At 41.4% G+C, this 17,481-nt stretch overlaps 1 gene segment (V, D, J or C); it reads right to left on the bottom strand.

Annotated features, from left to right (window-relative positions):
* Positions 1-2,670: 2,670 nt before the first annotated feature.
* Positions 2,671-3,275, bottom strand: LOC136392476 (immunoglobulin lambda variable 1-40-like). The segment is given in 2 exon segments: positions 2,671-3,089; positions 3,194-3,275. Coding segments are annotated over 2 exon segments (477 nt in total).
* Between the last annotated feature and the right edge of the window lie 14,206 nt (positions 3,276-17,481).

Here is a 17,481-nt window from a genome sequence, read left to right as displayed (position 1 = left end):
AGAGAGGGTGACAAGGTGAACTGAGAGACAACAGAGTAACTTTAGGACAGATCAGATGACAACTCTAAGAGAATGTCCAAAATCTAGATGTTCTTCTTTGAATGTTCTATATAGGTGGAATCATGTTAATTTGTCGATATTGGTCAAAAGAGAAGATAAATCCAAACCTTATTATTTTATTACTGTTGCAACATTAATCATCTTATTTCCAACACACACAATTTGCATCATTGGACATATCTTAGTATAATAAAAATAGTACGATTTTAAAATATTCCTTAAAAGTATTTAGCGCCTTAGTGATCTCCAACGTAAAATATGAGTTGAACAAACTTTTTGAAACATGTTCCTGCCCTGTTTGTGTGAGAGTTATGTGTGTAACTTTTTAAAAATTATTTTGCAACATGTTCACATTACTTAGTGAGATAGAGAAGTGTATTATTATTCATAATCTGTTTATGCTATTTAACTGAGTCCAAGTAAGACCTCAGTAAATTACTTTTTCGGGTTCCTTGAATATTTACCAAGAACTACTAAAATTGTCTTTGCTGACCTCGTGTTTCAGAACCTTACAGCCACAGACTCATTTCTGTGACAATGGGCTGGAGATGACTCTTTGTGGTCATTAGCTGATCGGTGGAGGAAGATGAGAATATAAGAGGCTAGAACTCAGAAAAGTCGTTGACCCTAGGCCTGAAGACGTGACATGACATGATTGATACACACAGATAATTCCAGAAGGACAGTGACAAGGAGAGCCACATTGGGGAAACCAGGAGAGTTTACCTGTGGCTCTCATGGTTGTCTAATGTCTTGGAGGGGCACAGTCACAATGGTCAGAGTCAGGCTGATTCTGGTGTCACTCAGTGACCAGGCCCCTGTGAGGCGGACATTTTCAGCAATGGCACGAAGGTTACAGAGGGAGAATTTGCTTTGTCTGGGGATCAGAAGGAGCCCCAACATGGAGTGTGTGAACAGAAGATAGTTTTGGGTGCTTCACTCTGCCTGGGCCTCACCTGACAGAGTGACAGGTGAAAGAGAGGAGCCCAGGCGTAGTGTGGAGGTAACCACCACTGCAGGGTCTTAAACTTCCTTTAACTTCTTACCACCTCTGTTAACATGAAGCAATCTCTATATCTCTCATGAGAATACCTAAATTTCAGTTCAGTGCATCACAGATCAGAGTGCTGGCCTGGAACTGATCAGTGCAGGGATATCTGAATGGCTAGGGAGCTGAGCTGCAGTTCATGAGATGGAAACAGCCTGGCTCATGTCCCCTGTCTGATCCCAGTGTCCACCGTACATGTCCCAAAGAGAACTAATGATGGGATTGGAAGGCAGAGTGTTGAGCATAGGGGGGACATATTATCTGAAATTTCTTTCATTTTCTTTTATTATATGGACCAAAATCTCACTGAAACATGGTTGAATTTTGACTAACCCCAGTTCTAAATGGACAGAGTCTACGTTACTTAAACCAATGTGACAAGTCCTTTCTTTATCTCAGGGATGTAGACAGGGTGATGGTGTGTGTTACTGGGTCTGGTTACCTTGAATACAGGATTCCTGGTCAGTGGTAACGGAGGGACCGCCTCTCCATCCCCGGGGTTTGTCGTGGGTATGGGATGCCTGTGACTGCAGAGACATTTTGTGTCCATGTAGAAAACCAGCCTGTAGAAAGAATATTTCTGCTTGTTTGTTCCCGCCATCCCCAGACAACATCATCCCCAACAGTGGAGTGAACTTTCCTGCCATGTCCACTTAGCACCCTGAGTCCCTACACCTATGTCCGGCATGTGGTAGGGTGGATGCACATCATCTGGAAAATCAACTGTCCTGGATTCTGAGCCCCTGGTTCTGTCCTCACCCCTTGATATAAATGTAACTGTGTCCCCTCAATATCATGTGGTAAAGCGCAGCCACAGCATGACTGTGTTTGGAGCAAACACATTGAAGGAGGTAATTAAGGTAAACAAGGCCATACGGAGGGAGTGGCTGAATCAAGGAGGGCTGTTTTAATATAAGAAAAGGCAGAGAAATTTGCAGTGAGCACACACAGAGAAAAGGTCATGTGAGGTCTCAGCTACAGTGCAGTCATCTGCCAAAGAGACATGTCTCAGGAAAAACAATACCAGCCAACACCTCCATCTTAGACTTCCAGCTTTCAGACCTGTGTGAAAATGAGTTTCCGTTGGATAAACAGCCCAGTCTGATTCTTATGTTTCAGTGGCCCTGCGCTAATGTGTCCTCGTGGACCCAGGTCATCTCCACCGGCAACCAGGGATTTCTGCTCAGTTTGAAAATGCCAGACTCTGCATTGCCACCAAGGACAGGCTTGAGGGCAGAATCTGAGACTATGAGGGCATGTTCTGGGGACAAAGTCTCCTGTGGTGGTTCTCAAACCACAGTTTTTGTCCAAAGTGAAAAGGAAGAAGCTGTATTGGCAGAATATCGGTCTCTCAGGGAGATGCCAACGCAGGTAGAAAACAGGATTGTGTCTCATTTCCCCACTGGCCTGGAGCAGTGTGCCAGCTCTGAGGCTGTCGTCACAAGGCTGTTGTGACAATAAGTCTTGTTCTCAAGCTGAAGCCCAGTGATGGTCAGGGAGCCTGAACTGCCAGACTGGGAGCCAGAGAATCAGCTGAGGACTCCTGAGGGCAAACTGCTATCTTAAAAAAAGGAAGCAGCTGCTGTCACAGGAGTGGGGACTGCCCAGGGGGACCTGTTGAGGGAGACAGCAGGTTTGTGTCTCACTTCCCCACAGGCCTGCAGCACTGTGGGAGCATCGAGATTATTGTCATAGGACTGGCAGTAATAATCGGCCTCATCCTCAGCCTGGAGCCCAGCGATGGTCAGTGTGGCTGAGCTGCCAGACTTGGAGCCAGAGAATCTCTCAGGGACCCCCGGGTCACGATTGCTATTACCCCAGATGAGGAGTTTGGGGGCTGTTCCTGGGAGCTGTTGGTACCATTGCACAGCGTAACCAGCCCCGATGTTGGAGCTGCTCCCAGTGCAGGAGATGGTGACCCTCTGTCCCAGGGTCCCAGACACTGAGGGCGGCTGAGTCAGCACAGCCTGGGCCCAGGATCCTGGAAGAGGAAGAGACACAGAGATGGTGATTCTGTTGTGTTGGGAAACAAGAAGACAAAGCAGACTTCCCAAATTCCCTTCCCTTGTCCCCTTATCCAGTCACCTGTGAAGTGAACAATGAGGGTGAGCAGGAGAGGGGACCAGGCCATGGTGGGGATCATCCCTGAGTCCTGTCTCTGTGGCCCCACAGCTGAAGCAGAGCTTCCCCCACATTTCTCCCTGCCCCTCTTAATACTCTGTAAAAGGGGAGGAGCCACTCATGCAAATGAGACTCCACCAGATTTGTTACCCCTCACTGGATTGGAGTCAAGGTCCTGTGCCAGAGGATGTTAGAGTGGGAAGTGGTGGGGATCTCTATTGCCCAGGGGGTGACAAGGTCACAGCTGTGAGCCCTGAGCAGAGAGCCTCAGGTAATGCCAAGTAACAGGTCCCAGCTCTGATTCCCCCCAGACCTTCAGGAACAGTCCTTGTGCGCCCCCTGGTGCCCAATCCTAGGTACATCATGATGTACCATGGTGAATAAGGCCCATCAGAGACAGCCCCTGCCTCCCACAACTATGTTGCTGTAGCTGTCTACTTACCTCAAATTGAACAGAGGTGACATGCCAAGAGACCCCCAGGAAGTCAACCCTAATGTGTTAGAGAAGCTATAACTCCCCTTGAGCAGGATCATTTCCTGAAGGTCAATTTCTCATGATCGGTGTCTCTTGACCTGGTGGGGCTGCCCCCACAGTGATGAGAAGAGGGGCCACTTATGCACCTTGTCCCCCAGGGATTCAAACAATGTCCCCGTTCAGGACAGAGCAAAGCACAGCAGTGATGAGTCACATTTACACTATGGACACAGTTCCCTGACCTTCAAGTCATCATGTCAAGGTTGGTGCTTCTTCTATACTTCCAACTGTTGTGAACTTGATGCCCTCAGCCCTGTCACTGGCTGTGTGCTGTCCCGCTGTCCTATGTCCCAGGGCTGCTGCAACAAAGTACCACACACTGAGTGACTTAGAGCACGGGACATGGATTCTGTCTCAGTTGTGGAGGTGAAGTCTGAGATTAGAGTCCAATAACATTAAATATTGCTATAAACATTTAAATTGCTTAATAGTAAGAAATACTTTAATATAAAACAAGAAACCACAACCAAACCTTCAGGAATATAATGGATACAATCATATTCTTCATATTTTTCCTCAATACCCAAAACTATGTAGATTGTAATATTTTTTAGTTACAGCATTGATAAACACACTTATTCATAAGGAACTGAAAAAGGAAAATCACAGTCCAATAACATTAAATATTGCTACAGATGTTTAAAGTAAAATAAGAAAGCTTGGTAACATAAATAATTCTATACACTATTATAAAGTGTGTATTATTCTAATGACACTATTTTTTTTACTATTAGGAAATATTTTAATATAAAATAATACATGAATACATAATAATAAATATGACCATTCTGTCTTGATTGATGCTGGCATAGCACTTTGAGGTTTAACACCAACTTCTAAAAGCCATATAAAAATAGCAACATATGCATTTATAATGTGGAAATAAACAGTCATACACATGCATAACTTAGTATTAAATGCAGCATCTTAGTTACTGAAATGGGGAAGAGACATTTCCACAAAAATCAGCAACAGGCAAAGGTGACCTTTATCCACATTAATAGTCACAGCATTCTGCACGTAATCCTATCCTCTGTGCTGGGGTCCTCACAGACCAGAAGGAGAGGAAGGATGAGATGAGCCCGGGCCAGAGGCACCTGGCTCTTGATCACCATGGGTCCTGGGGGGACAGCTCACCCAGTGAGCACACTGATATCTGAAGCTCTCAGGAGACACTGAGTGATGTGCCAGCTGGTTGGAGCAATCTCAGGATTGTCACATGCTGTCCCACTCTAACCTCAGACCCCAACCCCTCCTGTCCTCTCTGACACACCAGACCCTCCAGTAGAGGAGCACTGCTGTCCTGATCCTCTCTTCTGAAGCTGCTTGTGACATCACAGAGGGACCTGGGGCTTCTGGGATTGTAGACAAAGAGGGCATTGGGCTAAGGTTGTAACTCTTGCAACTAAGGGGAATCAGAGACTTTATATTTCATGCTGGCCAGCAATACACACTGACATTTACTAAATCATCCATTTCACCTCCATAAATATAGACTGTTTTCTGTTTAATTTTTTATAGACCAAATGCCCAAAATTATTCTTTTTCTTTAAATTTCTTTCTTTTTTTTTAATGTAGAGGCAGGGACGCAGAGAGACAAATTCCCACATGTACCCCAATCAAGATACATCCCGCAAGACCCCTACTGGGGGCTGCTCTGTTGCTAAGCAACCAAGCTATTTCAACACCTGAGGTGAGTCCATGGAGCCACCTCAGAGCCCGGGGCCAAATTATTGGAATTGAGCCATGGCTATCGAGAGAGACAGAGAGAGAGAGAGAGAGAGAGAGAAGGAGAGAGAGAAGAGGGAGGGTTGGAGGAGCAGAAGGTTGCTTCTCCTGTGTGTCCCGACAGGGAATCAAACCGGGGAATTCAGCAAACTGGCTCTGCTCTACAACCAGCCAGGGCTCAAAAGCCCCAATTTAAAATATCTGTTTTCCCAACACTCTCATCTCCAGTGCCTGGAAACCCAGGTAAGATCTGAGGCTACTCAGGGGTCTCAGAGGGGGTTTATGTGTCCCGCCTCCTCCTGAGCACACAGCACTGTGTACATTGAGTCTCATCATCTTTGGGAATGCTGTCATGACCCCATCCTCAGTCTTCCCCTTCGCTCATATGCTGGGTGACTCATGCTCCTCTCAGTTATGATTTTAAATGAGACAGTCTTCTAATCTTCAATTCTGATATCGTCCCTGTTGGGTAGGGATCCTTTGATTTTCTAGAAGGAGACAATGAGTTTAGGATGCATTAGTTCATTTTAGTATATACTTTTCAACATACCTACACAAGGACTTCCATACTGTGGATGGCAGAGCCAGCAGCATCTGACCCGGCCCCCGGAAGCGGGTTAGACGGGGACAGACATCCTGGGTGATGAGCACCGGTGCCAGGTGATGGCGCTGAGGAGTACAAACGCCCGCTCCTACCATTCCGTCTCTTTCCTGTGAAGGAGACTCTGTTCAGGGAGAAACAAGGTAAGAGGAAATATCAGCCATACTCATGAATCCACAGAATTCTCTTTGCTGAGGACTAATGGTTGGCATTTAAAAATCCCTGCTTTGGGGTCTCCTATCCTGTGCCCATGGAGCACTGCAGGTCAACTTCTTCAAGAAAATATAGTCTTGTTTTGTTGTTTCCTATCTCTTTTAAGCTATCAACCAGGCCTGGACAATTGAATCCATGAGGGGAGGGGGCTGATATATGACGTAAGTGTGTGAGTCAAAGCCAACTGCTCATGTGCCTTTCTGGGTCCTCATGTGCAAACAAGTTACACTTCACTGAGGACACTGCCTGCCCAAGTGTGCAAGAACCTGTGGAATATTTTCCCACTGGGCCTGGCCCTAAACCCAGAGCTTTCAGGCACAGTTGACAGTGTCCCCTGTTGGTCACAGAACTCATGTCCTGCAGCCTCTTCCAAACCACCCAGCAATCTGGAAGGACTCTGGTTTGGGCAATTGGATCTTTCTGATGTCACAACCCAGGGAAGTAGAATCAATAGTTCTCATTGTAGTTTAGGGTTGACACATTTCTTTTTCTATGTCACTAATGATCTGCAGAAAAAAATAAAATGCAATGTTACTAGATATTATAGGATTGTCTGAGATTTGAATTTGCTTCTATCTTGTCCCTGGGTTCATTACTGGTATGTGACCACCCTGTACAAGGTCCAGGATTAAGGTTCTGCAGGAACCCTGTTAGTTCCTGTTTTATCAGAACAATGAGAAACAGACATCTTGTCACACTATTAAGTAACCAAATTAAGGAGTCTTTATTTTAAAGCCAGCAACCTCATGGAGACTTAAGTTTTTAAATCAAGTGGCTCTGAGCACAGTTTAGGGCAAGTTTTTAAAGACAAAATGACATACTGACTGGGGAATGGGGAGAAGGAGAAGCAAGCAGTAAAACAAAGCAGTGAAACATGCTCTCTTACAATGTTTATCTGTAAGATTAATTCAGGGAGAAACATTCTGGGTATATCTGCAACCTTGCGGAACTACCCAAGGCCACAGCCTGGGAAACCAACCTCAAGGCCAGGGGAAGGGAGTCTTTAAAGAAATAGTAATTTCTGCTGAAAGTCTTTTTGTTTTAGAGAAAGTAAGTTCTGCCAAAAATTACTCATGCTAAGAGCCTTTCTTTTCTATGTTTCATTCCCTACTAGTTTTAATTAAATTTTAATCAAATCATTGATTCATTTTTGTTGCTATCTTCTTATATAGGTATATATTGACTTCTGATTACTATTAATTTGATAGAGAATATTCTTTCTCAAACAAACCTTGTTATATAATTGATTAAACATGGTCCTAATGTCATACAGGATAAAATTAAAGTAAAAGGACTGATTTCAGCAGACAACAGGGTAGTTAGCCTTGGTGACCAGTTACACATTCTCTGGAACCAATTCTCCAAATGTTCAAATTCTTTTCTTCTTTTTTCTATGTTTGTCCTAACTAAAGATAGACTTTCTTTAATTACACTAAAATTATTAACAGAAACAACAAGTTTCTCCTAATGCTGCATATAAACCACCTTGTTGAAGGAAAAGTAGGTCTAAACCTTTTCTATTTTGTAAAACTATTTCAACTAAGGAATTTACTTGAGCTTCTAACTTGGAGATAAATTGCTTTAAATTTTCTAAATCATAATTTATTAGACTATTTAACTTCTCTATTTGTATTTCTCCTCTTATTAAGGCTGTAGTCCCAATTACAGCTCTTTCTTGCTAATTCTAATCCTACTAGTAAGAGGACAAGAACTGGGACTTGTTTCCAACAGGACAACATGCTAGGTGGTTGCATTAATAGTCTTCCTTTATATCCTTTATACAAATAAACTTGAACCATAACATATATTAGAATACACAATAGAGGCTTATTCTGTTCTCTAAACGTCTTTTTTTTTTCTTTTTTACAACCTGCACAAACCTTCTGCAACTTACATAAACCCTCTTTACTATTCAGAAATAACTAGCTTTCATAACAACTTTCTTTTTCCCTTTTTTCTTTCAAAAGCATTTCTATACCTTATACCTTTCATTATTAAAACTATATAATTCCTTTCTAATTAATCAGAACTCTTAATTTCTAAAAAACCTCAAACTTCAGTGAAAACCAAGCTCACAACAAGCAATTCTTTTTAAAAATATACTTCCTTTTGGAGGTGCCCTCCCCTCAAGTAGCCCATCAGACACATGACTAATATTTACAAGTCACTTTACAGGGGTAGCTATGAGCATATATATACTTTTCATTTACCTTGAAGCTCCTTTCCCAGCTAAGGGACCTATAACCCCCTTCTGCATGACCCACAGCGGCATACACATCAAACCTTAAGATGACATGCTCTGGCTGTCACCCGACCCTAGCTCCCCCCCCCCTTTCTAAAGTTCAATTATAAGGAGTCCCACAGTGAGGTTCCTCAGGCTCCTGTGGTACCGAGACCAGCCAGCGTCCAGTTTGAGGCTGAAGCAGGTCAGGTTGTCCTTTTTAGGGTCAACTTACAGGGGTTGGTGGGATCTGTCACCATCTATGAGGGGGTCTCCATGCGCGCTTAGGGAGAAGGGGTGTTGCCCTGCTTAATACAATTTTATACAGGGTGAATCCTGCCTGGTGAGGGGTTGCATTGTGTTTTCAAAATAGCAAAGGTAAGAAGATTGACCTAGTTTTCACCCGTCTCTAAAATGAATTTAGTCAGGACTTCTTTCAGAGTTTGGTTCATTTTTTCGACCTGTCCCAATCTCTGAGGCCTGTGAACACAATGTAATTTCTAATTAATATTGAGTGCCTTTCCTACTAGCTGTGAGATTTTGGACCCAAATGCAGGCCCATTATTAGACCAAATATCAATAGGCAAGCCAAATCTGGGAATAATTTCATACAGCAATTTCTTAACAACCGTTACTGCGTTCTCAGTTCCAGTAGGGACAGCTTCTACCCATCCTGAAAAGGTGTCAATAAAAACTAACAGGTACTTATATTCCTGTGCTGGGGGCTTTATTTCACTAAAAGCTCTCTCCTAATGTTCTTCTAGGAAACCTCCTCTTTCCTTATTTCTTTTGACAACTTCTCTACTCTGCTTAGCATTTACTTAAGTACAGACTAAACACTTGGACACTACACTTTCTATAATAGATTCTAAGCCTGGCAAATAGTAATTTTTGTTAAATAATTCTATTAGCTTAGTTTGGCCTAGATGAGTAGCTTGATGTAGCTGCCGATAATCTCTCTGCCTAAGGCTTCAGGTAAAAAAGGGCCTTTTGTCTGGCAACTCTAACTACCCTTCCTTATTTCTAGATGTTCCTCTTCTTTTAGCAAAATCCTCCTCTAGTTGGTTATAAAAAGGTGTCTCTGGCAACAAGGGTTCCAGTAAAGTCACTAAAATTTCTAAAAGCCCTATGGGTTTTAGGGCTACTTCTTTGTCTGCTTGATCAGCTACCCAGTTTCCTTTGCCTCTATTGAGTCCCCTTTCTGGAGTGCTGGGCAATGAGTAAGGGCTACAGTCTCTGGTAACCAAATGGCTTCCAGCAAGGATAAAATTTCTTCTTTGTTTTTAATGTCCTTACCAGCAGACATTAAAAATCCTCTCTCCTTATAGATTACTGCATGAACATGGGCAAAAGCATACCTACTGTCACTGTAAATATTGACCTTTTTTTCTTTGGCCCAACTTAACGCCTGGGTGAGAGTGGTAAGTTCTGCCTGGTGAGCTGAGGTCCCGTGGGGCAAGACTTGGGCCTATATGGTAATATTAGGAGTCACTACAGCTGCTCCAGCACGTTGAACCCCATCTAGGACAAAACTGCTTTTATCTGTGAATAGCTGTTCTTCCACATTAGGAAGGGGAACATCAGTAAGGCCTGGTCTTGCAGTTGAATAAGTCCAGCAGCTCAGAGCAGTCACGCTAGGGGATGTTTGGATCCTCGTTAGGCATCAGGCTTGCTGGGTTGATAGGCTGCGTCTGGAGAAACTTAATGCAAGACTGGTCTATGAGCAGAGTGTTACACAGTGTTAGATTTAAAAGATGATTTCTTCAGTATTCCCCTCACCCCTATAATTCAGCCCATCTTCGCCTTTAGGTAGAATGACCCAGAGGCAGGCATTTCAGGACCAGACTAACATGAACCAGATTACCACAGGGCTTCAAGAATTCATCCAGCATAGCCTGATACTTTGTGGTCCTAGCATTAAACATCCACCTTTCTGGATTTCCTCTAAGTAAAGTCTCTACTGCATGTGGGGCAATCAGGAACAGTTCTTTCCCCATAGTCCATTTATTTGCCTCTCTCACTAGTATGACAGTGGCGGCTATGGCTCTGAGACAGTTCTAAAGCTTCTTGTTTTTTATCTTTCCAAATTAACTCTTGGGTTCCTGCTGTACAGGAGTATAAAGTCTTGGCTATCTCCGCAAATCTAAGGATCCACAACCTGTAGTAGCCAACTGCCCTTAGAAATTCTCAAACATGCCTCTTTTTAGAGCGGGTTGGGATCCGAAGGATTGCTTCTATACGACTTGAGTAGTGAGTACGCTTCCCCGCCTCAATGTGGTCTCCTAGATAGGTCACCTTGGAGGTGCAGAATTGTGACTTTTTAGCTGACACTCGGTAACTCAGAGTCTGCAGTGTTTGTAAAAGACCCTCAGTGGCTGTCCAGCAGCTTACCTCTGTATCCACAGCTAGAAGCAGTTCATCTACATCCTGTACCAAACTGCATTCAGATGTTCCTGGCGGAAGGCGAGCAGGTCCTGATGTAGTGCCTCATCAAAGAGGGTCAATGAATTCTTGAAGCCCAGTGGTAATCTGGCCCATGTTAGTCTGGTCCTGAAATGCCTGCCTCTGGGTTGTTCTTCTTGAAGGTGAAGATGGGCTGACTTATAGGGGCTAAGTGGCACTATTGAAGAAATCATTTTTTAAATCTAAGACTGTGTAAAATTCCAAGTCTGGTGACAACAGGCCTAAGTGTGTGTAGTGATTAGGCACAGCTGGGTGTATTGTCGCAATCTGCTTATTTACTTCCAGTAAGTCCTGGACAGGATAATAGTCTTTGGTGCCTGGGATATTCCATTGGGATCGACAAGGAACAAGAATACTAGCTTCTCACAGTCTCTTAATATAGGTACTTGCTCCCTGAGAGCAGTCTGAGGAGGGCAGTGAGAACAGATTGAGAAGCTCTGGTGTCAGTAAGGAAGTCTACTGGGTTGTCCCCTACTTGTAAAGTTACCTTGGGCTTCTGGGGGCTAACGAGTATGGAGTCCTGGCCCCATTAGTCCTCCAGTAAATTAAGGACTCTTGGGGTCTGCTGTGACTTTCATTTTTGGACAGTCTTTCCTCTAATGTCCTTTTTCTTTACAATTAAGCACATTGATTTTTTTCTTAACTCAGGCTTTTCTCCCTTTTTGTTCCCCTCCTTTTTTATTCTGGTGTTCTAAAGCAGCTACAACTACTTTAGTCATACTCTTAGTCTGTTTCTCCTCAAGGGTGCCTCTATTATTATAAACTTTTTGGGCTATTTCTAACAGTTGGGAAATTACCATCCCTGGGAAGTCTTCTAATTTTTGTAGCTTCCTCCTAATATCTGGAGCTGACTGGGTACACAGAAGCTAAGTTAACTGCCCTAGCATTTTCTGGCCCCTCAGGGTCTAGAGATGTATAGACCCTGTAAGCTTCCTACAGTTTTTCTCAGAAAGCTGCAGAAGTCTCCTGAGGACCCTGAACAACTTCTGACACCTTAGAGAAGTTCATGGGTTTCTTAGCAGCTCCCTGATCCCAGCTAACAGAGATCGGTGAAAAGTGTTCAAAGCTTCCTGTCCTGCTGTGGCATTGGGGTCCTATTTGGGCTGGACAATAGAGAACACTGTTTCAAGGTTGTCCCGATTGTCATAGCAATTCCTCCCTAGCACGACAGCTTTTCTTGCCTTTGTTTGGATTCTTTCTCTTCAGTAGTGAACAAGGTGACTAAAATGTGCAGGCAATCATCCCAAGTGAGGTGGTGTTTACAGCCCCAATTCTAACCGTCCTGTAAGGGCCTGAGGTTTCTATTCTGAGTTTTCTTTTCTTTTCTTTTTTTTTTTTTTTTTAAATGAAACAACCCTTTATTTTACTATTGAGCATATATATTACTTTCTGGTCCATGCATCCTGTGACCTTTAAAACTAAGTCTTCATGACACACTAAGTGGTAGCAATCCCACACTAAAAGTGCTGCTTCAGTGGCTCTCCAAGCATGACCTCCAGCCGCATAACCCATTTGTCACTCCCTGAGCAGCCCCCATCTGATAAGTAACAATGCCAGCTGTTCCTGTTTTTTTTTTTTGAGAAATGATATTTATTAAATTTAATGCAGTGACATTGATAAATCAGGGTACATATGTTGAGAGAAAACATCTCTAGATTATTTTGACATTTGATTGTGCTGTATACCATTCCCCCAAAGTTAAATTGTCTTCTGTCACCTTCTATCTGGTTTTCTTTGTGCCCCTCCCCTCCCCCAACCCCTTTCTCCTTCTTTACCCCATCCCCCCTCCCCCCACCCCCCACCCCTGTTGCCATCACATTCTTGTTCATGTCTCTGAGTCTCATTTTTATGTCCCTTCTATGTATGGATTCATATACTTCTTAGTTTTTTTTCTGATTTACTTATTTCACTTCGTATAATGTTATCAAGGTCCATCCATGTTATTGTAAATGATCCGATGTCATCATTTCTTATGGCTGAGTAGTACTCCATAGTATATATGTACCAAAGCTTTTTAATCCACTCGTCCTCTGACGGACACTTGGGCTGTTTCCAGATCTTCGCTATTGTGAACAATGCTGCCGCAAACATGGGGGTGTATTTCTCCTTTTGGAGCCGTTCTATGGTGTCCTTGGGGTATATTTCTAAAAGTGGGATAGCTGGGTCAAAAGGCAGTTTAATTTTCAGTTTTTTGAGGAATCTCCATACTGTTTTTCCACAGTGGCTGCACCAGTCTGCATTCCCACCAGCAGTGCAGGAGGGTTCCCTTTTCTCCACATCCTTGCCAGCACTTATTCTGTGTTGTTTTGTTGATGAGCTCCATTCTAACCTGTGTGAGGTGATATTTCATTGTGGTTTTAATTTGCATTTCTCTAATGATTAGTGATGTTGAGCATTTTTTCATATGCCTATTGGCCATCTGTATGTCCTCTTTGGAGAAGTGTCTATTCATCTCTTTTGTCCATTTTTGGATTGGATTGTTTGTCTTCCTGGTGTTGAGCTTTACAAGTTCTTTATAAATTTTGGTTATTAACCCCTTATCTGACACACTGTCAAATATGTTCTCCCATTGTGTAGTTTGTCTTTTTATTCTGTTATTATTGTCTTTAGCTGTGCAAAAGCTTTTTAGTTTGATATAGTCCCATTTGTTTATCCTGTCTTTTATTTCACTTCCCCATGGAGATATATCAGCAAATATATTGCTCCGCGAGATGTCAGAGAGCTTACTGCCTATGTTTTCTTCTAATATGCCTATAGTTTTAAGGCTTACATTTAAGTCTTTTATCCATTTTGAGTTTATTTTTGTGAGTGGTGTAAGCTGGTGATCTAGTTTCATTTTTTTGCAGGTAGCTGTCCAATTTTCCCAACACCATTTGTTAAAGAGGCTATCTTTACTCCATTGTATTTCCTTACCTCCTTTGTCAAATATCAGTTATCCATAGAACTGTGGGTTTATTTCTGGGTTCTCTGTTCTGTTCCATTGATCTATATGCCTGTTCTTATGCCAGTACCAGGCTGTTTTGAGTACAATGGCCTTGTAGTATAACTGATATCAGGAAGTGATATCAAGTTTATTCCCACTTTATTCTTCTTTTTTAAGATTGCTGAGGTTATTTGTGTTCTCTTTTGGTTCCATATAAATTTTTGGAATATGTGTTCTATATCTTTGAAGTATGTCATTGGTATTTTAATTGGTATTGCATTGAATTTATAGATTGCTTTGGGTAATATAGACATTTTAATAATGTTTATTCTTCCTAACCATGAGCACGGCATATGCTTCCACTTGTTTGTATCTTCCTTGATTTCTTTTATTAATGCTTTGTAATTTTCCGAGTACAAGTCTTTAGTCTCCTTGGTTAAGTTTATTCCTAGGTACTTTATTTTTTTGGTTGTAATAGTGAAGGGGATTGTTTCCTTAATTTCTCTTTCTGACTGTTCATTGTTGGTGTATAAAAATACCTCTGATTTCTGAGTATTGATTTTATATCCTGCCACTTTGCTGAATTCATTTATCAGGTCCAGTAGTTTTTCAACTGAGACTTTAGGGTTTTCTATATACAATATCATATCATCTGCAAATAATGATAGTTTTACTTCTTCTTTTCCAACTTGAATGCCTTTTATTTCTCCTTCTTGTCTGATTGCTGTGGCTAGGACTTCCAGTACCATGTTAAATAAGAGTGGTGAAAGGGGGCACCCCTGCCTTGTTCCTGATCTTAAGGGTATTGCTTTTAATTTTTGTCCATTGAGTATGATCTTGGCTGTGGTTTTCTCATAGATGGCTTTTATCATGTTGAGGTATGTTCCCTGTATTCCCACTTTGCTGAGAGTTTTAATCATGAATGGGTGCTGGATTTTATCAAGTGCTTTTTCTGCATCTATTGAAATTATCATATGGTTTTTCTCCTTCTTTTTGTTATTGTGATGAATCACATTGATTGATTTACGAATATTGTACCATCCTTGCCTCCCCAGAATAAATCCCACTTGATCATGGTGTATGATTTTTTCCATATATTGTTGGATCCGGTTTGCTAATATTTTGTTGAGGATTTTAGCATCTATGTTCATCAGGGATATTGGCATATAATTTTCTTTCTTTGTGTTGTCTTTGCCTGGTTTTGGAATCAGAATTATGCTCACCTCATAAAAGGAGCTTGGAAGTCTTCCTTCCTCTTGAATTTTTTGAAATAGTTTGAGAAGGATAGGAGTTAGTTCTTCTTTGAATTTTTGGTAGAATTCAGTTGTGAAGCCATCAGGCCCCGGACTTTTCTTTGTTGGGAGTTTTTTGATAACTGTTTTTATCTCATTTGTTGTAATCGGTCTGTTTAGGTTTTCTGATTCTTCCAGATTGATTTTTGGAAGATTGTATGTTTCAAGGAATTTGTCCATTTCATCTAGGTTGTCTAGTTTTTTGGCATACAATTCTTCATAGTATTTTCTTACAATATTTTGTATTTCTGTTGTGTCAGTTGTTATTTCTCCTCTCTCATTTCTAATTTTATTTATTTGAGTCCTCTCTCTCTTTTTCTTGGTGAGACTAGTTAAAGGTTCATCAATCTTGTTTACCTTTTCAAAGAACCAGCTCCTAGTTTCACTGATCCTCTGTATTGTTTTTTTAGCCTTTATGTCATTTATTTCTGCTCTGATCTTTATTATTTCCTTCCTTCTACTACAGTTGGGCTTTACTTGCTGTTCTTTTTCTAATTCTTTTAGATGCAGTGTTAAGTTGTTTATTTGAGCTTTTTCTAGCTTCTGAAAGTGTGCCTGTAGTGCTATGAACTTCCCTCTCAACACTGCTTTTGCTGTGTCCCATAAATTTTGAGTTGTTGTATGCTCATTGTCATTCGTTTCTAGGAATTTTTTTTATTTCTTCTTTGATCTCATTCTTAATCCATTCATTATTTAACAACCTGCTATTTAGTTTCCATGTGTTTGAGAATTTTTGAGCTTTTCTGTTGTGGTTCATTTCTAGTTTCATGCCATTGCGATCGGAGAAAGTGCTTGATATGATTTCAGTCTTCTTAAATTTGTTGAGAGCACTTTTGTGCCCTAACATGTGGTGTATCCTAGAGAATGTACCATGAGCACTTGAAAAGAATGTATATTCTGCTGCTTTAGGGTGAAAGGTTCTGAAGATATCTATTAAATCGAGTTGATCTAGTGTTTCCAATAAGTCTGCTGTTTCTTTGTTAATTTTCTTTCTTGAGGATCTATCTAGTGATGTTAGTGGGGTATTGAAATCCCCTACTATTATAGTATTGCTGTTGATCTCACCCTTTAAATCCATCAAATTCTGCTTTATATATTTGGGTGCTCCTATATTAGGTGCATAGATATTTATAATGGTTATATCTTCCTGTTGGATTACTACTCCCTTTATCATTATGTAGTGGCCTTCTTTATCTCTTACTATATCCTTTGTTTTAAAGTCCAATTTGTCTGATATAAGTATTGTTACCCCAGCTTTTTTTTTCATTTCCATTTGCATGAAATGTTTTTTTTCCATCCTTTTATCTTCAATCTATGTGTGTCTTTTGTTCTAAGGTGTGTCTCTTGTAGACAACATATGTATGGGTCCTGTTTTCTTTTTTTTTTTTTTTTTATAATAATTTTATTTTTTTAATGGGGTGACATCAATAAATCAGGATACATATATTCAAAGATAACAAGTCCAGGTTATCTTGTCGTTCAATTATGTTGCATACCCACCACCCAAAGTCAGATTGTCCTCTGTCACCTTCTATCTTGTTTTCTTTGTGCCCCTCCCCACCCCCTTTCCCTCTCCCATTCCCCCCTCCTCCCCCGTAACCACCACACTCTTATCAATGTCTCTTAGTTTCACTATTATGTCCCACCTACGTATGGAATAATACAGTTCCTGGTTTTTTCTGATTTACTTATTTCGCTTCGTATCATGTTATCAAGATCCCACGATTTTGCTGTAAATGTTCCAATGTCATCATTTCTTATGGCTGAGTAGTATTCCATAGTGTATATGTGCCACATCTTCTTTATCCAGTCATCTATTGATGGGCTTTTTGGTTGTTTCCATGTCCTGGCCACTGTGAACAATGCTGCAATAAACATGGGGCTGCATGTGTCTTTACGTATCAATGTTTCTGAGTTTTTGGGATATATAACCAGTAGAGGGATTGCTGGGTCATAAGGTAGTTCTATTTTCAGTTTTTTGAGGAACCACCATACTTTCTTCCATAATGGTTGTACTACTTTACATTCCCACCAACAGTGTATGAGGGTTCCTTTTTCTCCACAGCCTCTCCAAAATAAACAGAAAGCCAACTAAATGGGAAATGATATTTTCAAACAACAGCTCAGATAAGGGCCTAATATCCAAAATATACAAAGAACTCATAAAACTCAACAACAAACAAACAAACAATCCAATAAAAAAATGGGAAGAGGATATGAATAGACACTTCTCCCAGGAAGAAATACAAATGGCCAACAGATATATGAAAAGATGC

The sequence above is a fragment of the Saccopteryx leptura genome, chromosome 2, assembly GCF_036850995.1.
Source record: "Saccopteryx leptura isolate mSacLep1 chromosome 2, mSacLep1_pri_phased_curated, whole genome shotgun sequence".
NCBI lineage: Eukaryota > Metazoa > Chordata > Mammalia > Chiroptera > Emballonuridae > Saccopteryx > Saccopteryx leptura.
The sequence above is the reverse complement of the archived record's forward strand: the minus strand, read 5'-3'. Positions and strand labels throughout refer to the sequence as shown.